We start from the raw sequence: 26897 nt of genomic DNA, 5'->3' as shown, positions 1-26897 counted from the left end.
TGCCCTGCACCCGCATGCACCAAAAGCCCGTCAGCCATCATTTTCCCAAGTAGCATTTCGGGCCTTTTGCTGTCTTCAGCCGTCATAAACCAGCGCAGATAAACACCATTTGATGTCCAAGGAGATGAACAGCGATTTTCATGGCCCCTGGAGCGCCCTCTGAGCTGTTGTGTACGAGCGCGCGCTGCTCTGCAAGGCTTTGCAGGGGCAGTATCAGCAGGAGAGTCATTGGTTATATCAAGCAGAGAGCGGCTGCAGGGGTGTGCAGGGCAGGAGCTGTGGACATGTGCGCGTACCTGCACGGCGACGACCTGCTGCAGGGCCATGAGGGCGGCGGTGCAGGGGACAGCCGGCTTGGCAAAGCGCGGCGGCTTCGCCCCCAGCAGCACGCGCAGCACCGCCTCGCAGCCTGCCGCCGTGGCCGTGAGATTGTAGCCTCCTTCCAGCAGCACTGCCAGCGGCGCCACCGCCCCCAGCATGGCTGTCATGTGCGCGTACGCCTCCGGCGTCACTCGGCACCTGCGCGCACATGCCATTCAGCCCTCATGCCGATTCAGCAGGAGCGCTGATGGGAACCTTCCAAAACCTCAACGCTTGCACGGTACAACAGAGACAAATGATCCAGTCCATACTGCTTGGCTAACAGCCTTGATAGCTGAAGATCAGACCACTGCCAAGGCAGTAGTCAGAGTGGCACACTGCCATTGGGGCAGAGACAGAGATGCAAAGCCAACCACTCCATGCCCAGATCAAGGAAGCACTTGTTTGAAGCGGACAAGGTCTGTGGCTGTGCCCTCTGAATGTTGGCAGCCCGGTGTTGAAACGACAAAGCTCACCAAAGGGCCCAGCACACCATCACTCCTACAGGATTACAAGGGAGGACAACAATTGAAGGCAAGGTGCCCACCCGCCGATGGGGTCGCCGGCGGATGCGTCGAAGCCGGCGGAGACGATGATGAGGTCGGGGCTGTACTCGTGCGCGATGGGGATGATGACGTGGCTGAAGGCCGCCATGTAGTCGCCATTGCCCATGCCCCCCATGGGCCAGGGCACGTTCACCGTGAAGCCCTCGCCCGCGCCCCTTCCCACCTCCTTCACCGCCCCAGTCCCCGGGTAGAAGTGGCCTCTGCACGCACGCACTCGCTCATTCATGCTTCACTGTCTTCAGAACTCGCTACTTTGTAGACAACACACTGTGCACTCCCAGCTGCACAGTACTTGAGGGCTCCTAGAGCATGCCTCCCAAGGGGCTCAACTCCAACAAAGGATACAAAGGCAACTGGTGGCAGGTTTGCAGCGCTGGAAGCGCTGTGCATTTTGAATGGATGCATCTGATCTTGATTTGTGTCCAGTCCAGTATCAGTATTTGTGAGTCTAGCAATTCATGCAATGCATGCTTCAAGGTGGTGCATGCATGCTGGGCTGGAAGGCGGTGGGCGGCGCACCCGTCGTAGCGGTGGATGGACATGTACATGACACCCGGGTCGTGCTCAAAGATGTGCTGCGTGCCGTTGCCGTGGTGCACGTCCCAGTCCAGCACGAGCACGCGCCGCGCCCCGGCTGCCTGCGCCGCGCGCGCCGCCAGCCCAGCGTTGTTGAAGTAGCAGAAGCCCATTGCCATGCCGCTCTCCGCATGGTGCCCCGGCGGCCGCACTATCGCCGCGCCGTTCTGCACCGCGCCCCTGCACGCCATCCACAACCGGCTCAGGCCCTGTGTAGATTCATGAGCGGCTTTTGTCAAGGAGACTACAAATGATCGGGCCATGATCAAGCCCATAAGCGGGAAAAATGCAGCCATTGATGAGCAGAAACACTGTGAAACATATTGCACGATGCTTCTGGTCGGCCATTGTGATAGCCCTCTTTAGCACAGTGGGGCCCAGTTGCAATCAGGGAGCAGTAGCAAGATGCAGTGCCATGTGTAATCAACTGGGATGAGTGAGCGGTATTCTTTTCTGCAGAGTTGCTAAGATGCGGGCCAGAGAGATCACCCCGCGACGGCGGCAGCGACGTCTATGCAGCCGCCGGCGGCGAGGCGCGCGCAGAGGAAGGTGGAGGCGTTGATGTATGTGTCCTGCGTGAAGTAGGCTGGGGGAGAGGGCTCGCCCTCGCTGCCCGCGGCCGCCGCCGACAGCGCCTGCACCGCGCGCACCAGCGCCGGCTGATGGCACGCCTCGATCTCCGCAGCCGTCGCCTCCCGGCACGACATCTGCCTGCACCGATCTGCGCCCGCAGCAGACTCATTGCTTGGCAAGGGGGTTTGCCGCCATGCAGAAGCTTCTCTTGGGGCTTTGGAGCTCACCAATACACCACCGTTCTCTTGTCTTGCAGCCGCCTGCCTGTGATCATTCTGTGGCTGGATCCCGCAGGGTATGATGATGGCAGAAAATGCCAAGCTGCAGGAAGTACACTCTTGGACAGTCACCAAAAATTTGAGTCGGAGAGAGTAGAGAGCCGAGCAGGAGACAGCTGTGCAGCCTTGTTAAGTAAAAGGCTTTTCTCACCTGCCAGGCCGGTGGAGAGGAGACGGGCAATGACAGCGCGGATGCGGTCGGGGCGCTCCGGGTGGGGCGAGGCCGCGTCCTCCTCGTGGAGAGTCATGCGCTCATCGTACGCCAGCAGCGTTGTCCCCGGCGACATTCCCTCCTGCGCTACCGCGGCAAACAGCCCCGGCCCATGCTGCTGCTGCTGCTCTGTGCTGAACAGCGCGTCGTCATCCTCTGGGTCATGTCCACACTCCTGCCGCAAGCATCCCACCAATGAGGTGAGCCCACATGGAAAATGCACCTTCCTTGACCTGACTGCATGCAGGTCTGGAATATTGTCCTCACTTTGAAAGATCTGTCCCAGTACCACTCAGGAAAAAGCACATCTAGTATAAATGCAATGAGTCGGCTGAAAAACCTTGGGTCACTTAAGATCGCTGAAGTCTCTTGCGACAGAGAGAAGTCCCAAATAATTCGCAGTGAGGTGGGCGGCAAATTCCCTCACCGAGCAGACGGCGTCCATGAAGAGGGGGGCGGTGCAGTTGATGCACTTGGGCGCCGTTGCGTAGGCGGGGTCGTAGTCAGCGTCCAGGTCATCGTCCGAGCTGCCGCCCATGTTCTCGGTCGCGCTGCTGCCGTCCCCGTCATCGTCGCCGTTTTCGCGCGCGTCCTGCTCGCGCGCGAAACCGGCCGGCAGCCGGAATGCGCCGCTGAGGCCGTCCCCGCCCATCTCCTTGAGCGCCATCAAATTGTCTGGCCCCAGCGCCTTGGCCACATCGATTGGAATGTCCCCATCGTCGCCTTCTGACCCTGCATCTGCAAGAAATGCCAGTCAGCAGGCTGGTCTCTGTCAGGCATTCAATGCGCCGATCCACGATGCTGGTGAATCTTGTCACTCTGCCCACCCATGCACGCCCTCCTGCATTGCCGTCCATTGCGCCAACTCCCTTGTCATGTACCCCAGCAAATGCATGCCCGCGAAATCGCCATGGTTCCCGCCTACCTAAACCTGAGTGTGCATGTGGTAACCTCCTACAGCACGGGGCTGCAACAGGGCGGCACGATAAGTAAAGGCGATGCGCACCACCATCGATGTTGTCCTCGCCCTCGCTGGCCTCGCTGCTGTCTGCATCCGAGCCGCTGTCGCTTAGATGGTGCTCCATCCGGGCACCGTTCAGCGCGTGGGACGGCGGCCCCGGGCCGCCAAAGCGCGCCCCCGACTGCCGCTCTTGCAGGTTGGGTACTGAGAGCTCCCCGCTGCCTGCCATGTCCAGGTCTGCACGCATTTGGCCATGTGTCAATTTGTCTTGCAGAACATCCACAACCAGGCCTGCATGCAGGAGAGCAAGACAGAGTGCTGCGGACAGGCAAAAATATTGGCCCCTGAATGAATCTGATTACCTGCTTGTGGGGCGCTGACAGGCAAGGCCTCCCCAACGACTGCAGAAGCTGGGAACGTTGTGACTTCCGCAGCTGCACCGGCGTCTTCTTCCGAGGCATCCTCGGATGTCTGGCGGCTGCTGTCTTCACGGGCTGGCGTCATCGCAGGTGACAGGGCGGGGGAGGGCGTCCAGCGCTGCTGCTGCCGCGGGTGCGTCTGCTGGTGTGTTCCCTGCTGGATGATCTCTTCCCGCTGCTGCAGCGACGAGATTGACCCCTGCCGCTGATCCTGGCTGCCTAGCGCCATGTCTGACACTGCAACAGAGCAGATCGACTCAGTCAGCACAAAGGGACTGGACTGACAAGACAAGTCAATGGAGCACACTAATTTGACTTCCAGAAAGACACAGCCAAGACTGTAAAGATTTTCTTCAGGGAAGCGCATGTCTCATAAAAGCAGAGGCCATGCCAGCGAACGTATAAGCATAGCCATGAGGAGGCTATTGCCATTCAAGCGAAGGAGCACACTTGTGAGACTCGTCCTGCGCTGTGGCTTCATTTTCTGCTGCGCAGCTTTCTGGGGATCGAATATAGCTTTGGGGGCCGGAGGCGCTGCGGTTCCCCAAGCATCCATGGCAACAGCATCGGAAGAATCCACCCATCGCTCGCCATCAATGGACGCACTCTCCACCCACTTGCCTGGCTGATGCACACTGGGCGCTTCGCCTACTGCCGCCTGTGCACCACGAGTGTGATTTTTCATTAGGTGACCCTTCTGCCCCGGTATCACAGCTCAATGATCATTATAATGCTGTTCAAAAAGAAATGCAGAGGCATGAGGGGTGTAGCTTCTATTGTGCATGAACATACTGGGAGAGTGTGAGAGGTCACAGGAACTCATCAACAGCATACCTGCTGGTCCATCGATGGAGAAAGGCTGCTGTGGGAATTGACAACTCTTTCTGAGTGTTCCCAGTCCGCTAAGAGTCGCGGTGACTTCCACTATGTTTACGCCAGCTCAGGTCCTTCAACAGCCTAGACTTTGCTGAGCACCCCTGCATCAACCAACATCCCAGATCGTGAGCTCTGCAACGGTGCAAGCATACGTGCTTGGTGCAAAGACACACCAGCCTGTGCAAAGACCATGTATGTCGCCAGCTTCCACTAGCTCCCACTAGCAGGGACAATTCCGGGCCAAGCATCATGCAAAAAAAAGTAGCAAGTAGGTGCTGATCCATGGTGCACTCATCACACACAAAAATGAAAGCGTTCTGATTTGATGAAATTCATACAGTGAAAGCCTTCATGGGGTGCTATGGGCCTCAAGATATGATGTGGCGGGAGGCTTACATCTTTGCACCTTGGACATGCTCCTATGCATGCATGCAGGCGCTTTCGCTTCACACCTATCAAACAGGGTGTATACGTTATCAAAGGATCAAGAAATCCCGAGCACGATGATGAAAACCAGTAGAGACAAAAGACATGCCAGAGTGGATGAGCTGGTGGATGTCCTAACGACCGTGCTAGCCCAGGGAGTTTTCGCCCCACAGACTGGTTCTATACATTGAAAAATGACTATACACGTATTCTCGACCATATCATGTCAATATTTTATCACCTGGCACATCAAGCAGGGGCACGTCTGCGTTGTGAGGAAACGTAGCATAGCACGCACCTTGTGTCCCAAATGAGAACCAAAGTAGCTCACGAAGTTACTTCATATCCTTCAGTGGCCCTGATGGCTCAAAATGCAAAACTTACAGGCGTTCGGGACGGATGCTCGAAAACTGGTCCAGAAATGCCCAATTTTCGTCTTTTTCAAAAACGCGCACTACGTTGCATGCAGAATAGTACCGATATTCAGTTCCAAAAGGCAAAAGTTGGTTTGCTTATTCAAGCGAAAAATGATAAAGTCCACAAACTTAGCCGGGATGTTTTACAGATGTTTATGGAAGGGTCCGTCTAACGCCGTTCCCTCTAACTTTCCCTCAATTGTGAATCAGGGACCAACAGAAACATGGAATTTTGATTTTAATTTGCAATACCAACCAATCTTCATTAGGCATGCCTCTGCCAGAGCTTATTCACCTCACAGCTGGCGGTACCATTATTGAGTTTGGGAGGTTGCCAGTCCAAGTCCACTAGTGCCAGTGGCAACCTCCCAGTCCAAGTGCCAGTGTCACACGGTCACAGTCAACAGTTGATCAACTTGAAGCTGATAAAATACCAAATACAGTAATACAGTCAGATGTCAGGAAAACTTCAAGATTGATCGCTCCTGTCTGATCTGCTATTGGTACAGGGGCGCAGTCAGCATAACGCATAGCGACAGGGTTCATGGGGTTCTTTGTGCGTGTCTGTGAGGTCTTTAACCTACTTAATCTTCCTCCTTAAACTATTACACACTAAATTACCTCCCACCTACTTGGTAGTGCCCGATTTCCGCCCACCAACGGGAGTACTACTAGTAGGTAGGCCCTAGGGCACTGCCAAACTCTCAGTTGTTTTTGGCAAATTCTCTGCAGAGCTTCAGGACATGGCCGCGGTCGATCCGCATTTTGAGCAAGTGCTGGCCCTGATGCGTGGTTCCGTTGCCAGGCACTGTGCGCTTGACGATGTCCCAAGGCAGCGAGTGATAGTGCGCGAATTCCTTCACCCTCACCTGTGCAGTGCGCATGCAACCGGGTCAGGACAAGAGCATCCTTCCAAACAGGAGATGCTTCAAGTGCTGCTGCTAAAGGTGAAGCGCACTCAATAAGAAACATGGCTAGCTAAATCATGACCCCTGCCCCTGCATGCACAATGCATGCGTACTTACGGCATAAGTTCAAGCAGTCCTAGAGAAAGTGATCAATCCCTTGGGCTCTAGGAGCCGCATGCATGCGCAGGTGGGCAAGACTGGCAGCTCACCTCGTATAGGAAAGTTGCGCTTCTGGACTTGGGCTCTTCCACGGCCTTAGAGCCGCCATAAAAGATGCCGTGCAGCCTTTCGCGGTCATAGTCCCACAGGAAGACTGCCGTGCGCTTGTCCATGCCCTCCAGATCCTTCCGTATGTCCGACCCAAACGTCATCCGCAGCATGCTGTCTGCCAATGCAGATTCACTGCAAGGCATTGACAATGTGTCATGAGGCAGAACGGTGCATTGCACGGCATGAATTGCTCAGGATACACTCATCTTTGAATGGCTCTCCTTTAACAGGCCAGCATGACGCAGGCAGCCTGGCTATAAGAGAACCTCAGCATCAAAACCTCTCCTTTGCAGCCAAAGGCAAAGGCCCAACTGTCAACAAGCATGCTGCAGATTCTCATTCACCTGCACGAGATGATGCGCCCAGAATCAAAGGGCCAGTCGTCGTCCGGCGTGGCGCTGTCTCGCGTGCCAGAGCGGCTCCTGGGCCGCCGGGATGCATGCCTGCTCGCGCCGCGGTCCTCCTCTCTCTCACGCTCGCGCCCCTGGCTTCGATGCGCCTCCCTTGGCCTGTCCTCAGGCCTGCTTCCCTCCCTGCTCGGCCGCCGCGTCTCCTCAGCGCTGACGCGGCGCCGGCTGTCACGGTAGTCATCCCTGTAGTCATCGCGGTAGTCATCCCTGTAATCGTCGTCTCGTCTGTGGCGGCGGCCGTCCTCTTGTGCGCTGCCCCGGTGGCCGCCTCCGCGCCCGTCATTGTGTTCGCGATCATCACCCTTCGAGCGCTCCCGAGCCCTCTCCCTGCCAGCATCCTCATCCCTGCTGCCGCGCCGGTCTCTGTCTCTCTCATATTCCCGCTGCCTCTCTCTCTCTTTGTCCCTGTCCCTTGCACTCTCCCGCTGTCTCTCCCTCTCGTCATCCCTGCCACTTTCCCGCTGGTGGTCATATTCACCCACTCTGCGTCGGCTGTGCCCGTCCCTGTCAGCCTCTCTGCGCTGCCTGTCATCCCTGCCGGATTTGGAGGGGTGGTGCCGGCTCTCGTGATGCGCGCGCTCGCTGCTGCGGCGCTCTGGAGCCGGCTCCCTGCTGCTGTGCCTGGCGCCCTGTTCTGGCTCCTGGACCTCAAGTGCCGTACCTGGGCTCTCCCGCCTCCTGTCAAGGGCAGGCTCCGTATTTGCACGAGCAGGCGCAGTTCCGGCTGTTGCGCTTGGCTCTCTCTTAGCTGGATCCCGAACTGCTGAAGCTTTGGCGAGGGGCTCCGGCAGGGCATCACTCAGCAGCCCAGCGCCAGGAGCCCACTCTGGAGTTGCGCCCAGCAGGCTGATGGGTGGCAACCCTGCTGTGGAGGGCAGTGCTCCTGCTGTGGGGACAGCTGCAGTGCCCAGCACTACAGGGTGCTCCCCATCTCCAAGCAGCTGCACAGGCTGCGTGGGTGTGTGGGAGCGAGGCAGCACCGGCGCGTCATAGGTCACGTCCAGCAGGTCAGGCGCCCAGGGCGGCTGCTCACTGTCTGCAGGGAATGCAGGCTGACATTCTTCCAGCGTGCGCAGCGTGGCGGGTGCGGCGCGCTCCGGAGTGGTCGGAAAGAGGGTCGCGTACGGCCAATGCGGCAGCGTGCCCAGCAGAGGGGCGGCCGAGGACTCCATGCCTGGCGACAGCTGCCCGCCACTGGGGTGCGTCCATTGTGGGCTCGGCAGCCATCGCACTGCAGCGTCTTCTGACAGGCTCGGATCCTCCTGAGAGTGGAATAGTGCATGCCTTAGCTGTTTGACGGTGGCAGCTTGTGAAGGACTGGTGGATATTGGTGGCATAGGAGGTGAACCTGCACAATTATGGAAGGCAGGGCCAGAGAATTGAAGAGCTACCAACCGTAGCATGCTCACCTCTGCATCATCAAAGGAGACTGGAGTCGCAGGAAGCTTCCCTGCACCTTCTGCTGGCTCAACAGGGCTGATGGCGCCTAAGGAACCGCCATTAGCTAGCTTGGCCTCCCCATTGGCTGCTGCGCTGCCCGGTGTTGCCATCTGCAATCTCCCCTCCCTGCTGGCCCGCACGCTGTTCAACCCCTTTGGCATGGAGATCTGGGGATCCGGTGCCCACTGATGTGCCTGCTCCTGCTGACTGAAGGTGGCTGCTTGTTTGGGCGCAGTAGCCGAGCCAGATGCTGGAAGAGATCTGCCTTCACTGGACCGCTGCTGTGCAGGTGGTGCAAGTGACGAGGCACCGCGCTGATCGCTGGACAGGGCTGAAGTGGCGAGCTGCTGCCACAGAGCTGGCCTGTCCTGGGCGCCCACATCGCTCATGGGGCTGGCAGGCGAGGGGTCGACTGCCCTGAACACTCCTGTTGTTGGAGACAGCACAAAGCGCGGCAACACCGCGGCTGCCCCAGGGCTGGCATCAGCTGCAGCCGTGATACGAGACCCAGGCTGCGTCTTCACACTTCCAAACCATTCCCGTATGTCCTGATTTGGCGCATCTTCTGGCGGCTGCACGCTGTCAACGGTGCTGGGCCCTTCGTCCCCAGCAGGCAGCTGCGTTGCTTCCTCAACGCTGAGTCGCTGAGGCTGCAAGGCTACAGGACCGACGCCAGCATCAATAGGCTGACGAGCTGGGGCCCCAGAGCTGCGTGGCGCACAAGATGGCTCGCAAGCCGCATGCGTGCTGGCAGGCTGTGCTGATTGCTCCATAGCATCTTCCTCTGCAGATGCTCTTCTGGGCTGCTCCACAATGACTGGCCTCCGCATGGTCTGGCCGGCAACTGCCATGCTGGCATCCCTAGCTTCTGGTTCTTGAAAGCCTGCCACTGCCGCATCTGGTGCGTCCTCTCTGAGAGCGCTGCTGCCGACCGCTGCATGTGAAGCAACTGGCTCTGGTCCTGATTGTTGCTCCTCCACAGGACGTGACTGAGGCAGTGCTGCTGGTGTGACAGATTCTGGCTGGGTAACAGGCGGCGGTTCCAGCCCCGTAGCTGCTTCCTGTGGTGCCTGCTCTATTACCGCAAGAACATCCGGCCTGCACATGTCAGAGTGGTCATCATTCTGCAGGGAGCAGGTGCAAGTAAAGTGACATGTGCGGAATGCAGCGGAGGGTGCCGGCACACACAGGAGGCTCCACGCCTTGGTGGTGGCATTCTGCGTGAAGTGCTCCTTGGCCCTGTTCAGCTCAACGCTCAGCTGCACAGGCACATGCAATATAACGTGTTTGCAGAAAATGGACAGTTCTGGACTTGAATTGCAAGTTCAAATTTACACTCAGACCCTCACAACTGCGCGCCACATCTGCACCTGAGACGCTGGTTTGCTGCAGTTCGCAAAAGACCGCATTTCACGGCTTTCCATTTCGTGCACCAATTCATCCACGGTAAGGCCCGATGGCTTATCTCTAAGCAGTTCCCACACGTAGTATTTGATGGTATGCTGCACTCTCCCTTCTGCATCTCCTGTTTTCTTCCTTTTCTTGGCGTTTATAAAGGGATTTGACATCTGGATGACATCTTCGACTCGCGACCTCTTCACCATCGTACTTTTCCCACAGGCCAGTCCTCTCTTAAACGACACATCCCAGAATGCAGGGACATGTCAAATGCCCTTGCAAGGTTCTTCTTCCAGCTAAAAGCGTAATTCCTTTCTTACATGATGTATCTGACGACTCACAAGTGGTGATTAGAAACGATATTTCCTCTTGAGACTCTCAAGTTGAGAGCAAGATGTGAAAATAAACCTTACAGGAACATCGAGGCATTGACCCCACTCTGCGATCAAATATAAAAGAGCAAGAACAGCACGCATAACAAAATTAGTGCACAATTGCTTCCTCTGAGGATCTTCCTTTGAAAGGGAGGTCATGAGTCGAAGAGTGAATATTCAAGAGCTCTGATTATTTCCTCCCGAGGCGTCTACCGCGTTTCGATCGGAGTGAGTCATCCAACGTGATCAAAAGGAACAACCGGGGGACCCACCGGGGGGCCCTCCAGAGAGCATATTCCTTTTTGCCGAGGAGCAGAAGAATCCCAGCAGTAAATATTTGGAGCAGAAACGCAGTGGGAGGCGAAAGATTCTTCATAGACCGCGGAGCACCTGTGAACGGGTGTGAGGGTATGTTGCGGATTGTCTCCGCTTGTTGATCTCGTCGGAGGTGAGACACGGCCTGGCCCTTCTGTTTCATTTTTGCCTGAAGGAAATTAGGGCTAGCTTCCTTACGGCCTTGAGCGTATTAAGTTGGATATGAACGGCGATGGAGAACTACGCGAATTTTTATGAGGGCGATGGGCTTCTCGGAACTTTTTGCACCACCAGTAGTGCGGCGGTGTGGCGTATGCTATGAACATTGCGCCATGGTTGGGCCGCCAAGGTCTGGAGTTATTTGTGTGTTTGGTGCCCTCTTCAAGAGGGGGATCGTCTGCGATACGTGCGCTTATTGCCGAGGTATAGGAATAGCGGAACTTGGTCGTCACGTTGCTGCATCTCGGTATCTGAAGGGTGTTCGCTGAGTAATGATCGGCATATTACGGCTACTGTGCAATTGAGAGATTTTGACACATTCTTCAAACCGCTTGGAGTGCCCATCGGTTTTCACGTCTTTGACGAGGTTTCACGTTGCTGCGTTGGTTGAGCAAAGTGATCCCCGATGGTGGTGAGGACGTGGCTGATCTCTATTCCAAGGGTCAGTTGGATGCAACGCAACTGGTTTGAGTGTGGCTCTTGGCCAGACTGCACCGATGTCACCACTTGGAAAGCAGTGATTTTTCAAGTCAATGACCTTATGCTTGTTGTTTGCAGGGACCTTCCATAGGGACTTTCTTCTCACTAGCCTTCAACCATGGCCTCCAAGGGTGATGTGGAGCTTTCCCATGCCCCAGCCACCAACGGCAAAGTGAATGATGCGGTTGCGGATCGCCAGGTCACCCGCGACTATGAAGTCGAGGAGTAAGCATCATGCCTGCCGTCTATCATCATCATCATTGCTTGCTCTGAGCATTGTCACCTGCAAACACTCTGCTGAGAATAGTTGCTGTACACTGCTCATTGTAGCCTTTGTGCTGCAGGTACACTGCCCATGGCTGGTTGGCGGCCACTTTCTTCTGGATTAAGAGCTGGGCTCTTCCAGGCATGGGCATGTTCTGCGAGGTGATTATCTCAGAGCATTATCTGCTGCAGTCTGACTGTGTATTGCAGCCACCGTCGTCATCGCCTGTTCCGAGCTTTTTATTGATCCTGACATTTGCATTTTGTTGCTGTGCAGTCTTACTTTATCTTCTCCATTGGTAATATCACACCCATCTTCCAGGAGACCTACAAGGTGCCTACTTCTTTATATCCCATGCTGGTACTTGTGCCTACAAAGAAGGATGCCTGCTTGCCTTGTGATGTCTGATAGCGTGCTGCCATGGGTTGCATGTTGCTAATAGCCGTTGTCGTGGTGCAGGACTGCTACAAGCAGCACAAGACCTGCAGCGAAGGCCTGATCAATGCTGAGACTTACGTCCAGGTGTGTGTCTTCATTGTGCAATTTATTGTGCCCTCCATTGACTGCTGTAACTTGGGCAAGGACATGCACGTTGTCTCTCGTGCTCATTCATTTTAATGCATCTGCAGGTCAGCGGTATCATCGTGGGCATGCTGCTCATGGGCTTCATCGCCGACCAGATTGGCCGCAAGTGGGGCTCTGTGCTCACCGCCGCCTTCATGTTTGTGGGAGGCATCATGCTGACTGCCTCCAACGGCGTCACCATCCAAGGCTGGGCCATCATGTTTGCCATCTCCCAGGTGCGCCACACCACTGCTTGTCTGCGTCCAGAGACCTCCTTTGTGATACATGTTTTTGTCTGTGCTAGTGGCGTGTCAACAAGTCAGGGCATTATCAGGAGCGTGCTTTGGAGTTGCGGTCCTTGGTGTGCCATGGGCTGACTGCGCAAGGTGTCGGTTGCAGTTCATCTTCGGCTACGGTGTGGGTGGAGAGTACCCGCTGGCATCCTCCAGTGCTGCTGAGCGCGCCGAGGCCAGCAAGGCCCTGCGCTTCCGCCGCGGAGAGATGGTCGTGTGCACCTTCAGCATGCAGGTCAGACACACTGCCAACCTGCCATTCTGCTTGTTTCCCAATTTTGCTAACGCATAGTTGGGAAGGCTGGTTCTCCTATTCGGCACGGCCACTGAGTGACACTGTGCAGGCCTGCCCAACACTTCCAAGGCCATCCCAGCTTGGAGAAAAAGATGCGCTTAAAAGTGCAGCTATGGCAGTGTCACAAGCGCCTTCCTGGGACTGTCAATCTCATGTTGGCTGTCTGGCGCGCAGTAATTAAATGCAAGTGAGTTGCTGCCACAGGGATGGGGTAACGTGGTGAACACAGCCGTGCTCTGCCTGCTGCTGGCTGCCTTTGGCCAGACCGGCAGCAAGTACAACCACTATGCTCTGGACGCTGTCTGGCGTATCTCCTTCGGCGTGGGCCTCGTCCCCGTCACTGCCATGCTCATCTACCGTCTGTTCTTCCTTCAGGAGTCCAAGGTCTGGAAGAAGCAGAACAAGCCTGCTGCGGTGCGCCCCTCCCTCTGCATTGCTTCTTTGCAGCCTTCCCACACAGTACATGCTTTGAAAATGGCCGTTGACTCACCTGCGCGTCATGAAGTGACTGAACCGTCTGTCATCAAGCAAATGCAGAGCATGCGCACCATTGATCATGACTGATGAAAGAGCAACGTTCATACTTGAACGGCAACAAGCAAGGACTAATAGTTTGGAGTTTGATGGGGTGCAGATTGCAGTGCGCGAGCAGCAGGTGCTGTGGTACTACTACTGGCACAGGCTGGCCGGCTGCGCTCTGTCCTGGTTCTTCTGGGATGTGTCCTTCTACGGCAACAAGCTGTTCCAGTCCACCTTCATCAAGATCCTGTACCCGGGCGCCTCCATCCTGACCACCCTCGAGTGGACCCTGCTCAACTCCTCTGTCTCCCTGGTGCGCACACCACTCCCTCTCTGTCCAAGAATCTCTGAAAGCCGTAGCTTATTTAAGGGCAGTCCAATCACCCATAGTGTAATGTACTGCCTGTGTAACAAGATGGACTCGTGGCACAAGAAGAATCAGAGGGTTGCCTGACTGTCATCTGCTGACTTGCAGGTCGGCTACTACTTCTCTGCCTTCACCGTTGACAAGCTCTGGATGGGCCGCGTCAGGCTGCAGTGCATGGTGAGTGCCCAGATCGCCTGTCATTGACCAGTGTATGCATGCATGTCCTGGGTTGACACTGACTCGGCAGGTGGACCTTCTGTCTTGGTACTGAGAAGAGATATGGATGGGTGACAGGGCTTCATGATGGTGTTCATCCTGTTCCTGATCTGCGCTGCCGCCTACGACCCGCTGGTGAAGAACGCCATCAAGTGGTTCCAGGCCCTCTACTTTTTGTCCTCCTTCTTCGGTGCGCCCCTTTCAACAAATCACGGAGTTATCTCTAATTCAACATTGATTTGGGTGTTCTGTACATTAACCAGTGCTTCAGGCTGTGCACATGCAATCCTTTCATGTGATCATATCTTGTGGTAGGGCGTTAGGACTCTTGTTATGCTGGCTTGTTGGCTGACGCGTGCGTGCATGTGCTGCAGGCCAGTTTGGGCCCAACGCCACCACATGGCTGCTGCCTGGTGAGGTGTTCCCCACCGACATCCGCGCCACATGCCACGGCATCTCTGCCGCCACCGGCAAGGTCGGCGCGCTCGTTGCCGGGTGAGTCATACCTGCCTACTTCTGTATTTTTGCTCACGTGGATTGATCCCTCCTGGCTGGGTGTAGTGATTCTGGAGGGGGTCACATTGTTGCTGTGTGCCTTTGGCTTGGAGTGTTCCTAAGCATCTTCTTTACTGACCGCTGTGCTGTGGTATTCTTGCAGCATCTGGTTTGCCTACCTCACAAACGCCAACAAGTTCTACGTGGCCGCATTCTTCAATCTGGTGAGCCCCGCCTCTGCATGTGACTCTTGTTCTGTGCCCGCTGCTCCATTCTTACTGTGCCAGCGCGCAAGTTGCATGCCCCAGGCATGCACAGAGATTGCAGTGCTATCCCGCCACAATGCTGTGCATGTCTCGGCGGACCTTCTTGTCCTGTTTGTACTGGTACACTTCTGGCGATTTGACGTTTTTCCCGCGTGCGCGCACAGGCTGGTCTGGTGTTCACGGTGCTCTTCGTGCCCAACATCATGACGCTGGACCTGCGCGAGGGCGACCGCCGCTTCGACGCACTCATGGCGGGCAAGCAAGAGAACTACACCGGCGACGCCACCCACCCCAAGAACCTGTCCTTCTTCGAGCGCTACGTCCTCAAGTACGGCCGCTTTTACAACGCCGGCGCCGACGCGAAGGCCCGCAAGGAGGAGGGCCTCCGCAGCTCCGGCTCTCTGCCCGCCGGCCAGGCCTGAGCCTACGGTCATCAATGACGTGGACGCCACGTCATCGACAGAGCCGTGATGTCAGCAATGTGACTTGGCGGGAGGGAGTGCGAGGCAAATTCGTCTGCCCGGACGCATGGCGGTCGTGAGCGATGCTCGGCAGCTCCAACATTGTGGAGGTGTGAGGATACGCGCGGGTGCAGGTTCATTTTTTTTTGTGGCTGTGAGCTGCACTGCAGCGCGGGAGTCGCTCCTGTGCTTGCTGGGCATGACACAAACTTTTAGTATCCTTAGATTGTAGGAGTAGTATGTCGCTTGCGCAGCAGTGGTGCAGCGGGTGTGGGACAGGTAGTGCGCAGCGAAGCTGTGCAGGGTGCATGAAGGATATTGTCCTGATCGGTAGATTCAATTGATGGCACAGGTGCTGCAGCTTGTTATAGTGCAGTTGCACTGTGAAGTATGCAAGCAGCTTGATATTGCAAGCGGGTCCGCCTTGCCTGAGTCTGATGGAGCGACCAAGCGCAGCATAATGGTCGAACGCCTGAAACCCAGCTTTCCAGATGATTAATTCGGTAGATGCCCCTTGCTGAGGAAGCAGAGGGATCACTCTGTCCTTTGGGCCAAGGGCAAAGGCTTTGGCCACATGCATGGCCCTTATCTATACACCGCATTTCCAATTCTTGGATAGCATAGTGGGTAGATATCCTCATAAGTCCATGTGTAAAAGACTTTGATCCAGTCAAATGACCAGTCATGATCATGCAACGCACCTGTAGCTGACCATGATAGCAGATGCATCGATGTTGAATGACACCAAAATGAAGAAATAGCAATCAAGAAAGTCAAAGCATGGTGTCAACAAAATGCACACCATTCACATATTGACATCGTCAATTGACAGTGCTGGCGCCAGCAATGGCATGCAGGTCACCATTAACGGATTCCACGGATTCCACGAGGAATGCCTGTCTTGATGCTGCACACTGAGGTGCACATGTGGTGTGGTGCTCGGTCCCAGTTGCTTTGCCCGCCTAAAGCTGCTTACATGGAAGTCTGGACAGGGGTCACATAAAAGTTTGTTCTAATTGACGAGAATGTAAAAACTATGCTGAATTCAGGACAGCACCTGCTGATCCTTCAGCTCCTCAGGTGATTTCGAAGTACAGGGACTGACCAATGACAGGGCCACCGAAGACCATCAAACAACCGTGGGTGTCTGTTGCTCATCTCCACAGACATACCAGTATCATACCGTTCTTCTAAACCGCTAAGTACACCAGCAGTGCAGACATGCATTTTATCTGACTCCCCCCAGGCGTTCAGATGTAAACAATAGCACATGTGGCTCCCTTCAATACATTTTCTTGCATTCAAAGAAAGCAGATTACCAGCCGTGTTGCTGTGCAATTCACAGAGCATGGCATCATCAGGGAAGGACAGCTCTTTGCCACGAAACCTGCACAGAATGCTGCTCTATCCCTTTTGGTACCTCTTTAGCACATCTTTATTTGTTTGGGATTGTCATTGACGGTGGGCTTGCAGCCTCATTAGCACAAACAGATGGGTGCAGTTCTGTCCGCATTCACTCGTCTTAATCATTTTCTCCTGCCTCATTAAATCACAGAAAGAGGCATGCAGAGGTCTGCCTCATCAAATCCTTAAAAGGGAACATCCTGAGCGGTTGAAAGCCGCACAAAACACGAGGCTGTACAGAAGCAGTAGTCGATCATGGCTTAGCTGCTGCTGTCCTATTCAAATGAGAGCCTGCTGCCTGAGCTGGCTGCTACTGGCAGGCTCGTCACTGGGCCTTGGGGTGGGCTGCCAGGGCAGAGTCCACGTCGCCTACCCAGCGCGAGCTGAAGCCGTTCTCCATGTACCAGTTAATGGTCTTGGCCAGGCCATCCTCCCAGCTGGTCTTCTCTGACCAGCCCAGCGCCGCCAGCTTCTTGTCGCAGATGTAGTACCTGCACATGGCCCACATCCTTCAATGGGGTAGCTGACGGGCACTTTCTCAAACACTGGGCTCACCAGCCCTTCACATGAGCGACCATTGGACCTGCTGACTTGCTGATTCAAGGCTTGAAGCATGCAATGCATGCATGGAGGCACAGCTGCTACAAATTCCCTCGGCAACTCTCTTTGTTTTTCAGGCAGCACTACATGCATGAGGGAAAGCTGTTGCAGGCTCCCTGACCAGCTTACGTCTGTAATCATGCACTGGCAGATCTGATAAGGGCGGGGAACTATCCGGGTGCAGCTGCTGCCTCTCATCATGCACTGACTGGTGTGATGAGGGCGGGGGCTGGGAGGCGCACCTCTGGTCGTTGAAGGCGCGGTCGCGGACGTGGATGATGCGCTCCTCGGGCACGTTGAAGTGGCGGGCGATGGCGTTGGCCACGTCCATGACGGTGCGCTCCTTCTGCGTGCCGATGTTGTACGTCTCGCCCACCACGCCCTTGTGCAGGATCACGTCGAACGCCTCTGCCACATCCTCCACGTACAGGTACGACCGCGTGCTCTGCGTGCAGAATCCAGAGCAGCTCAGTGTCACTTGTCTCATCACGAGTGCCGCCATCTGGGCACAGTCAGGTCGACTCTGCAGCCATGGAAGCAGCAGCAGTGTCAATGCAGGGCATGCATGACCAGCCCATCTGCATGGAGCTACATGTCCCACATCAACAGCAACGCAGGCATGCATGTCCGAGCATGGCATGCTGTGGTTTGTGGAAATCAGGGCTGCAACATGCAGTGTTTGAGATGTGGCAGCCTTCATGCAGGATCCAGCATGGGCCCCAAACATTGCTGACGTCCTCTGCTGTGTCATGTCAGTGCACCATACATGCATGAGGGGCATTTGCATTCGACAGACCTGTCCACCGCCGTGCACAGGCAGCTGCTCGCCGCGCTTGGCCAGCAGGGTGAACTTTGGGACCAGCTTCTCGGGGAACTGATGGGGGCCATACACGTTGTTGCCGCGCGTGATGATGCAGGGCAGCTTGTAGGACGTCATGTATGCCTTCACCATCATCTCTGCATTCCAGGCACAGTACATGTCTCAGAGGAGGTACTCCAAGCCATGCATGTCATGATCTCATGACATTGCCAAAATGCACATGCATGCATGACATCATTCCTGCATTAATTTCATCAGATCATGAACCTTTGATAGCAGGGCTCAATGCATGCTTCAAGAAGGTGGAACATGGCCTACACAAATGCAGGATGGCTCAAGGAGGGGTATGCACACCTGCGCCTGCCTTGGCAGCAGAGTAGGGGTTGGTAGGCTCCAGAGTGGAGGTCTCCGTGCAGCCAGAGTCACGTCCAACGCTGGTCTCTCCGTACACCTCATCTGTGGACACTGCGATGAAGCGCCTGATGCCGCCGTACACGCGTGCTGCCTCCAGCAGGACGTGTGTGCCGTGAGTGTTGTTCATGGTGAAGGCCAGGGAGTTGCCGAAGGAATTGTCCACGTGTGTCTGCAGCACAGGGCAGAAGCCAGATGTCAGAACTCAGTGACATGTGGCATAAGCTTTGAGGGACTTCTGGGCTGCACTGCATTCTACAAAACAAGCTTTAAAGCAGCAAGGGTGCCTATAGAGCAAATGCAGCTCTCGTAAAGCATACAGGTGCTGCAGATGCTGCTGAATAGATACAAAGATTAGCCAAGTGCCTCTTCAGGTTAAACAAGCAGAGACGGCGTTGTCATGGCTGAGCAGTATGCGGATATTTATGGTGACCATTCGGTTTTGTCAGACACTGGAATTGAGGCAACATACTGAAGAGTAGCGAGGCAGTACCTGAGCAGCGAAGTGCATGACTGTGTCAATGTTGTCCTCTTTCAGCACGAAGCTGATGAGATCTGCGCTCTGGATGTCTCCCTTCACAAACTGCAAAGCAAGACACTCAAGCTGAAGCGCAGCCGTGGAGCTCAGAACTTGACCCTCCTGCTTTACCGGGAAAATTACGAGGATTCAAAGACAGGTCACTACACAGAAGGCTTGGCGGTACCGCTCACTGCGTACCTTGAAGTTGGGAAGGTCCTTCACGGCGTCCAGGTTGTGCATGGACGCGCAGTAGTCCAATTTGTCCAGCACCACCACCTGGGCGTTGCAAGGGACGACTCAGGATGTGCCTTTGAGAAACGCTTGCTGGAGGCCGGATCCCACATGCAACCCATTTACTTGATTGTCGTGGACATCATGTGACGGTCTGACCATGTGCCAAGGGCCTTCCAGCTCCGGTCCACAAGTCAAGCATGAAGGTTTGACCAAGCTACCGCAGGGCTGCGATAAAGAACAAAAAGCTGCGATCCCAGCCCTTGGAGAGTGCTGATCACCTTCGTGTTGGGATATCTGCTGCAGAGGCGGATCACGACGTGGCTGGCGATGAAGCCCGCTCCGCCGGTGAGCAGGATGCTCTTGGGGACGTAGTCGCCACCCTGCTCCTCCTCCAGCCCGTTGGAAAGTGCCCGAGCAACGCCATTGAGGGGTGCCTCAACCATCGTATTCTTGCTGTTGATTTCCAAGGTTGGCGGATTCAATTATCAATCCTGTCAATGGGACTTCAGATGTGCAGACTTTGGGTGGCATCAAGGCGCGAGGAGTTTGAACCCTGCCAGAGCGCCTGATTTGGCCTCAAACGCCAGTCCGCGGGAACGCCTCAGGCTGGATTAAGACACCTGGTCACTAGGTCCTGGTGCCAGCAACAAGTCAGTGCACGATGATTCCTATTTTGTCTGTTTATGTCAAGACGGACGCAATGCTTTTGCGGTAATGTCTGATGACGAGATCTGGCGGTCCGTGTGCAAAAAGCTCACTTTATATCCGCAAAGATCAACGTCTGTCAATTCTGAGGTCACCACGCAACAACACCATATTTCTACATCTACTGTATTGAAGAGGCTCGATTATTCTGAAACATCATCACTGAACCAGGGTGAGATGCCACGAACAGCAAATGCCCTGAGGTTCTTAAAATCATATTCTAAGATGGGACATCACAGAAGACTGATACTATCGCCTCCGATGTTGAAATAGAAGATGTTTTCCGATGTTGTAGTCACACGTTATCACACTCAATACTGTAAACAAAAGTATACTGGTGTGCCTGCAGGTGCCTTGACCCTCCTTAAAGAGTCCTGCCAGGAATGGTGATGCAGAGGACCAAGACAGCTGCAGCTGTTGGGGATCTGCATCTTCGTACTCGGACAGCATTACTGGGCCTCGAGGACAAGGATCTGGCCGCTCAAGCACAGCTGGGTGTGCAAAGACTCATCAGAGATCTTCAAGCGACTTGGGAGATTGAAAATGTCCTGCGTGACATTCTGGCAAACCTTGATCAATGCTCAGCGCATGCAAGGAGACTGAGATACAAGTACGGTGTCCACCTCAAAAATTCGGTCTTTGAGGCCCACATGAATGTGCAGTGGTACAAAAGATGGGGGGTCCAATCTGTTTGCTGGCCTGCAGGTTGGCAGCCTTCCTTGTCCAAAATCATGGCTATCCTTCGGGGCTCATGGGCCTCATCATGAAACGCTTCACAGAACAGGCCGGTTTTGAAAAGCACACAAGCGCTGTTGAGGAGCTGGCAGGTATACAAGTATTGACAGGTCACGTTCATGTGGGACATGGTGCATGAAGACATGCGTGTCAAAAGTCTCAAGTATACTGTGCGCATGCACAGGCTTCATGCAAGAGGTGGCAAGGGCGGCATTGCTGCTGCATGTGAATGAGGATGACATGCTTGACCAGCAGGATGGCCTCAGTGCCTTGCTAATTCGCCCCCTGTTGAGAAGCGCGGCAAAGTGAGAGTGCTACAGTGCATTCACCATGCCTGTCAAATAGATATTTACTTTGCATTCGTTATGAGCACTTGCACAAGTGCCTTAAATTAAGTGCATCTCATCCTTTGCATGTACCCCTTACTGCATTCCTCCCCCTCCCGCAGGACCCCAGCTAAGCACATGGCCTCCAACGCCTATGTGTTGGTGAATGCTGCGCTCATGGTCTTCTTCGAACAGGCTCAATCCCCATCAGTTGCAGCTGTGGCCTTGGACTGCCTGAAACACATACTCGGCAGCATGAGCATGGGTAAGCCTCTGATGCCATGCCTGACTGCTATGATTAGTGTAGGCTATCCTGTTTCTGCAGATATTTGTGCCAGCAGTCTGTAAGGTCAGAGATATACTATGCAAGAGCTGCTAGACAGGACGAGTGTGGTCATTCAACAGGCCAACAGCGAGTGCTCGTGGCAGAGGCATTCCTGCCCATGAGGAAGAGTGTTGAGATCCTGGGCGCTGACATGAAGCCAGCGGTGGTCCGCTCGCTTATCACTGAGAGCCTCAACTGCATGCTGCTCAAGTCAGATTGGCACCTGCGTAAGGAGGCTGCTGACACCATTGCTGCGCTGGCGGCCTCCTCACAGGTGCTAGTTCAAACACAGATGGCTGCAATGTGGCTGATGTCAGTGTTGCTTGCATGTGTCTACAATTGCTTCTAGGCCTGTAGCTCATGCGCACTCTTGATGGCAGGTGTTCAGGAAGACAGCGAATGCTTGGCAGCTGGAGCGGTCTGACGGCCTCGCCATTTTGGCAGCAGAAAAGAGCGCAATTCTTGCTTCGCTGACAGATGTCAAGTATGACAAAATTGTCCATGTGCGGCAGGTGCGCAGCACTCTTAGGACGGACCAAAACCGTCCGAATGCCTTGGATTCTGTTACACTTGCATATGCCATTGCTTCTAGCTATACAGAGCTTGATTTGATTTGAATGAAATGGATATAAGCACAAGCATGTTTTGCAGGCTGCACAGAAGGCTCTGACAGAAATGGACGGGATACCTGAGCCTTCCTCACCTCTGAAAGCAGCACACATGTACACTGCCTCCTTGCAGCCTCCTTCTGAAGACGACTTCTTGTCCAGCCAGACCTCCTGCGCAGAACCACTGCCTGCCGACTGCACAGGCAGCAGAGCCTCTGAGGCTGGCAGCGCCTCTGAGAACTGGCACAACAGGGGCAGAGATACGAATGGCAGGCCATCACTTAGACCTGCATCAGCAGCTTCCCGGCGAAGGTGGGCGCCGTTGCAGCGGATCGACAGCAATGCAGATGCGCCCGCTGAACCGGCAGCAGACACAGAGCAGAGAGGGGAGGACCTGCAGCCCAGAAGGACAGGCAGCGCCCCAGGAAAGGCAGCAGTGCAGCAGCACAGAGCACCAAGAAAGGGTGATGCGCCGATGGCAAAGCCGCGCAGATGGGTGGGGGCCAGCATGGACTTCGGAGTGCAGGTGTATGCGCCTGAGCGGCCACGGGCTCCAAGCAGCAAGCAGGTGGGCTGCTTCCTTGGTAAAGCAGACATGCACCTGTGCTGAGTGCTGCACGGCTTGAGGACCTGCAATCGTGTTGTTTGGGACTTCATCATTCCAGTTCCAATGGCTGCAGGAGGAAGAAGGCATGCATGGCCTTGTAGGCGCTGGCACAGCTGCTGCTGGGCAGACCCCTGCAGATGCGCCGGGACATACGCAGCCACAAGCGTCCAGGTCAGGCAGTGCAGCTGGGAAGACTTCAGGAGTTGAGCCAGATGTTTGCGGTAGCTCATCTACTGCCAACGTGGACGACTGCAGCGCAGTTGACACAAAGCAGCTGCTGGAGCAGCTGCGCACCTTCCATGACTTGGTGTCAGCCGCTGCCGGGACGGTTCCACAGGAGTATCAGACAGCTTACACTGGCGGCCACGCAACTCCACAGAGACCACCCTCCCGGCAGCCGACCACCATGGCGGACACCCCACTCTACGGCGCTGGCACGGCACCAGATGAGACGCCACAGCCCGTCGGACACGCCAGCATGAGCACACCTGCATTTACTGTGCAGCCGAGCACGCCGCCGACTGCAGCTCACAGCGCAGGGCCATGGGAGGGAACGCCCGAGGCCAGGGCGGTCCTGCAGGGGCAGCGGGCGCTGATGGCGCAGTTGCAGCGGCTGCTGGACAACCCCGGCGCCCTGCAGGCGCCCGGAGCCAGCCTGAAGGAGCTTCAGGGCAGCCTGCTGCAGGCCACCGCCACGCTGCAGCACAGCCGCGCCCTGCACAACATCCAGGGCGTGCTCGGCGACGCGCGCCGCCTCGAGACCCCTCCGGCCTCCCGACGCCAGACCCAATCAGACGGAGAGCACCTGCATGGCCTGCCTGAAGAGACGCCAAATGGAGCTGGCCCGATTGGTGACACCAGCACGCGTCAGCAGGATGAGCAGCAGCCGCTGGAGGACTTCCAACAGGTTGTGTCGAGCAGCCACCGCATGCAGAGCCTGCTCAGCGACAGGCTGAGCTCCAGCAAGAAGTCCAAGGAGGCCCCCAGCGACTGGTCCGACATGAAGCCTGCGCCGGCCGCACACAGCAATGGGATGCACGCAGATGGCGCGTCCAGCGCAGCCCGAGCTGCCCGAGCTGCGCTGCAGAGAAGCTCAGACGATGGCGGATCTGCAGCAGGGAAGGAGATATCCAGTCACCAGTTCCATGCGCGCACCGGCATGGAGGAGCCAGGTCAACGCCTGCATGACAGGCGCAGCTCCTGGCACCAGATGACTGAGCCGCGCGCAGATCCGCTGTCAGCACACTCCACACAGCGCCGCTCACGTTCAACAGCAGATGAAGCGGCTTGCGCAGCGGCGCGATCCGATGCCGTCCAGGGGGCCAGCGAGGAGACAGAGGCGCTCGCTGGCATCACCAGGGAGGTCAACAGGCTGCTGCGGTCCCCTGGCAAGCCTCCCAGCAGACGCTGGAGCGTGGAGCATGCTGCAGGAGGTCACACACTGCCGGAGGAATCAAAACAAACCACGCCAGTGCATGCTAGCGCAGCAGGACGCCCAGGATCGGCCAGCAGCGCGTCCGGGAAGGCCAGGCCGCCGCGCCAGGCTGGCAGCAGAACCGCGCCGCTGTCCGCAGGCGCCAGAGGCAGCCCCGACATGAACGTGCATTGCAACCCTCTGTTCGGCGCGGAAGACCCGCCGCAGGCTGCTGCACAGGAGGGCAACTCTGCCTCATCCAAGGGAGGCCTTGGTGCGCAGTCAGGACATGACAGCGCCGATGGCCGCCTAATGGAGCAAAGCAGCACCAGCAGAGCTGGAGACACTAGGGACAGAGTGCTTCTTCTGCCTGACGCCCAGCCAAAAGAGACTCAGGTGATCCTCAACTTGGTAGATGTCTGCAAGTCTCCTCAGCATGCCCATCACATATGTCTGCATTATGTGAAGAGGGGGCTCTTGTAAAGTTTGCTCAGAAGGTTGCATTGTGAAAGCGCCATATCTCCAATGCTGAGCAGTGCTCATACTGGTCTTTGCAGGAGAATGGTGGGAAGATTGCGCAACTTGAAGCCCTCCGCTTGCAGGTCAACCGAGAACTTGATGCCCTGGTAAAGCTGGTGGATAGCTGATCTGCTCGTGTGGACATCTGGCAATTCACTTTGGCAGCGGTGCTATATCAACAAAAGTGTGACAGATTGTGCATGTATTACAGAGGGCTTCAGCTCCGCCTCTTTCCTATGAGAATGTGACGCAAAGACCCAACCTATGGGCCACAATGAAACCTTGTAACCTCACTATTGCACCTGCTCACTTGCAGCTTTAAAGAAATTTCTACACATCTGATTTATCATTCTTCCAACAGATCTGATCTAGATGCTGTAGCATTGTTGTTTAGAGAACTTCAAATATCTGTGCAGTGCCCTGAAAATGCACAGCATGCATGCAGGTTTGTTTTTGAGCTGCATGTTGGCTGCAGATTAAGTAACCCTTGCATATTACAGTTTGGATACCTTCTTAAAGCATAGTGTTGGTATCAAGGATAAATTTCCCTCATCAGCCATTCCAGGAGGATATCTTTTTACGCAGAGCACAGCCTGCTCAGACTTCTACTTCTCTGAGGTGTCGTGACCAAGCAAAGGACCCAGATATAACCTCACAAATTCTCTCTAGTCGTCCCAATTTCTTATAGGTCCTTGACTGCTGCTCATGCCTAGCTGGACTCAGCCTGAGCAGCCTAAGCCTTGCATGCTGGTCGATTCCCCATTTCACATGTGAAGATCGAACCGGTCCACATAACATGCCAAAAAATATCCTTGCAATTGCACCAGTCTTCATTGAAAGACATCTCAGCTCTTCTTTGTGAGGTTCACTTCGACTTCTCGGTCATTGGGGTTTAGGCCCATCAATCGTCCTGCACACCAGGCAACATGTGAGCCCTTCCTCGATCGTATGCATTTTACATTCGATGCCACGAGAACACTGATCAACAGCAGGGAACGTTACAAGCTGTACACAGTGTTCTGCTGGGGTGGTAGTGCAAGGAACTGCGCACCAGAAGAATTCTGGTATGCCATCATAAATCCTGCTGTGGCTCCCAATGTCAACCCTGCCCACATGGAGGGTACGCGAATGACGGCAGGGGTGCCTGTGCAAATCTACCTCATCTTTTTGATCTTGGACCTTCGCACTCTCTTTGGAGGAGTTCCTCAACGCTCAGCTTTTTGGTATGCACAGTGCAAAGAATTGAGCTGTGCTCTCAGATTACCCCCCTTTCTTACCTACATAGTAGCCCAAGGGCCCGCAGATTGCTGCTGTGCCCCCGAATATGGCGATGTCCCCAAGACTGAAGTTGCTCACTGCAGCATGTGCAAAATTTTCATATGCATATAGGGGTTCAGCTTGATGATGCACTGGAAGCAATACAATCAAAGTGGAGCATCACTACTAGGAGATTGTTGCTGTGCGGCACTGCGGAGATTCTTTGATGCCAAACCTATCCTGTACTATAGGAAGGTACCACACCTGTCTTCCAAAATCCTGGAGCCTTGTCTATCACTGGATATTTAGGCTCATCAAAGATAACTCCCATGGGAGAAGGCTAATACCAAAATCTGGGTAAAGAGCACTCTTGTCAAAACAAATCACAAATCGTTGCTACAGGGGTCCTTGCTCGCAATCCTTCAGAAATTTGGTGCTATCTGTGAGACCAATCTTTTACATTAGAGGATCATGAAAAGCTCGCAGCACAGCATCTGGGCCAGTCCTCATGGTCCTGCCAGGCTTGAGCCAGGACGGTGCCAATCTTGGCTTCATTCCGCAACATCTCAGCAGCTTCACCCAGCTCCCAAAATGAAACTCTTCCCTCTTCCCTCGTGCTCTTCAAAAGACAGAAGTCATAATTTCGGCTATACGAACACTCTCTTACTGAAACAACAAGTGAAGCTTTTTGGAGATCGCTATATTTGTCGTGGACCTGTCTGAACTATGAGTAGCACCATGCAGGCCATCGTTTTTGATGAGCCAGGGGACGAGAGTGCGTCCTGATGCTCAGCTCTCGGTGCATTTTTACACGCTGCGCTAAAAATGCTTCTGATCATTTCTGCTCTTCGCAGGCGTGTTGCAATTGGGGCATATTCCTATTCCTGAACTCCCCCCAAGTTCTGTACGTATCAAGTAAGTTATGTACAGATTCTTATGAAGGCATTAATGATGGAGGTGATTCCTCTTGTGTTCTGTAGCCTTGCCTACAATCACTTCATCAATGCGCTTGGGTGCACTTGCAGAGTGGAAGCTGCTGGTCTGAACCGCGCAGACATAAACCAGCGCCTTGGCCAATACCCCCCTCCACCAGGTCCGCCATCCGCAATGTCTATGTGCATCTTAAGACTCACACAAACAGTCATAGATCAGTGTGAGCTACAGGGACCACTGAAAATCACACTTCTGTGCAGGA

General features: G+C 55.1%; 5 protein-coding genes across 5 annotated transcripts; 2 read left to right on the top strand and 3 right to left on the bottom strand.

The window, feature by feature from the left end:
- Window positions 1-350: 350 nt before the first annotated feature.
- On the bottom strand, window positions 351-1687 carry COCSUDRAFT_7782 (histone deacetylase; the record flags this gene model as incomplete). The annotated part of the gene is made up of 3 exons (XM_005648697.1): window positions 351-519; window positions 908-1126; window positions 1446-1687. Coding segments are annotated over 3 exons (630 nt in total), but the record flags the coding sequence as incomplete, so codon positions are not given.
- Window positions 1688-11884: 10197 nt separating this feature from the next.
- COCSUDRAFT_53267 (proton/phosphate symporter) lies at window positions 11885-15892 on the top strand (the record flags this gene model as incomplete). The annotated part of the gene is made up of 12 exons (XM_005648696.1): window positions 11885-11902; window positions 12018-12074; window positions 12201-12263; window positions 12371-12541; window positions 12705-12833; window positions 13098-13307; window positions 13528-13725; window positions 13888-13956; window positions 14074-14185; window positions 14370-14490; window positions 14654-14714; window positions 14921-15892. The coding sequence occupies 12 exons, from the start codon at window positions 11885-11887 to the stop codon at window positions 15176-15178; spliced, it is 1467 nt and encodes a 488-aa protein (XP_005648753.1). The 3' UTR covers window positions 15179-15892.
- Window positions 15893-16370: 478 nt separating this feature from the next.
- Window positions 16371-19649, bottom strand: COCSUDRAFT_65796 (NAD-dependent epimerase/dehydratase; the record flags this gene model as incomplete). Its single annotated transcript, XM_005648695.1, has 7 exons — window positions 16371-17112; window positions 17464-17666; window positions 18018-18178; window positions 18396-18624; window positions 18946-19035; window positions 19171-19248; window positions 19485-19649. The coding sequence occupies 7 exons, from the start codon at window positions 19647-19649 to the stop codon at window positions 16947-16949; spliced, it is 1092 nt and encodes a 363-aa protein (XP_005648752.1). The 3' UTR covers window positions 16371-16946.
- A 1013-nt stretch (window positions 19650-20662) lies between these two features.
- On the top strand, window positions 20663-24573 carry COCSUDRAFT_62714 (hypothetical protein; the record flags this gene model as incomplete). Its single annotated transcript, XM_005648694.1, has 8 exons — window positions 20663-20738; window positions 20831-20951; window positions 21095-21237; window positions 21378-21571; window positions 21678-21809; window positions 22234-22473; window positions 22586-24322; window positions 24484-24573. 8 exons carry the CDS (start codon window positions 20663-20665, stop codon window positions 24571-24573), a joined length of 2733 nt encoding a protein of 910 aa, XP_005648751.1.
- Window positions 24574-24923: 350 nt separating this feature from the next.
- COCSUDRAFT_53265 (hypothetical protein) lies at window positions 24924-26189 on the bottom strand. The gene is made up of 4 exons (XM_005648693.1): window positions 25967-26189; window positions 25723-25800; window positions 25497-25589; window positions 24924-25355 (listed from the first exon to the last, which is right to left on the bottom strand). Exons 1-4 carry the CDS (start codon window positions 26031-26033, stop codon window positions 25291-25293), a joined length of 303 nt encoding a protein of 100 aa, XP_005648750.1. The 5' UTR covers window positions 26034-26189; the 3' UTR covers window positions 24924-25290.
- Window positions 26190-26897: the final 708 nt, after the last annotated feature.

The sequence above is a fragment of the Coccomyxa subellipsoidea genome (assembly GCF_000258705.1).
Source record: "Coccomyxa subellipsoidea C-169, whole genome shotgun sequence".
Classification (NCBI taxonomy): Eukaryota; Viridiplantae; Chlorophyta; class Trebouxiophyceae; family Coccomyxaceae; genus Coccomyxa; species Coccomyxa subellipsoidea.
Note: the sequence above shows the minus strand (reverse complement) of the source record. Positions and strands in the feature narration are given on the sequence as shown.

What these genes read in the sequence shown, in the direction of transcription:
- COCSUDRAFT_53265 (XM_005648693.1), bottom strand. Translation starts at nt 26,033, where the DNA reads ATGGGAGTTATCTTTGATGAGCCTAAATATCCAGTGATAGACAAGGCT. An exon ending in TCCAGGATTTTGGAAGACAG is followed by an intron (nt 25,801 to 25,966) that starts GTGTGGTACCTT and finishes CACATGCTGCAG; the next exon opens with TGAGCAACTTCAGTCTTGGG. An exon ending in GCCCTTGGGCTACTATGTAG is followed by an intron (nt 25,590 to 25,722) that starts GTAAGAAAGGGG and finishes AGATTTGCACAG; the next exon opens with GCACCCCTGCCGTCATTCGC.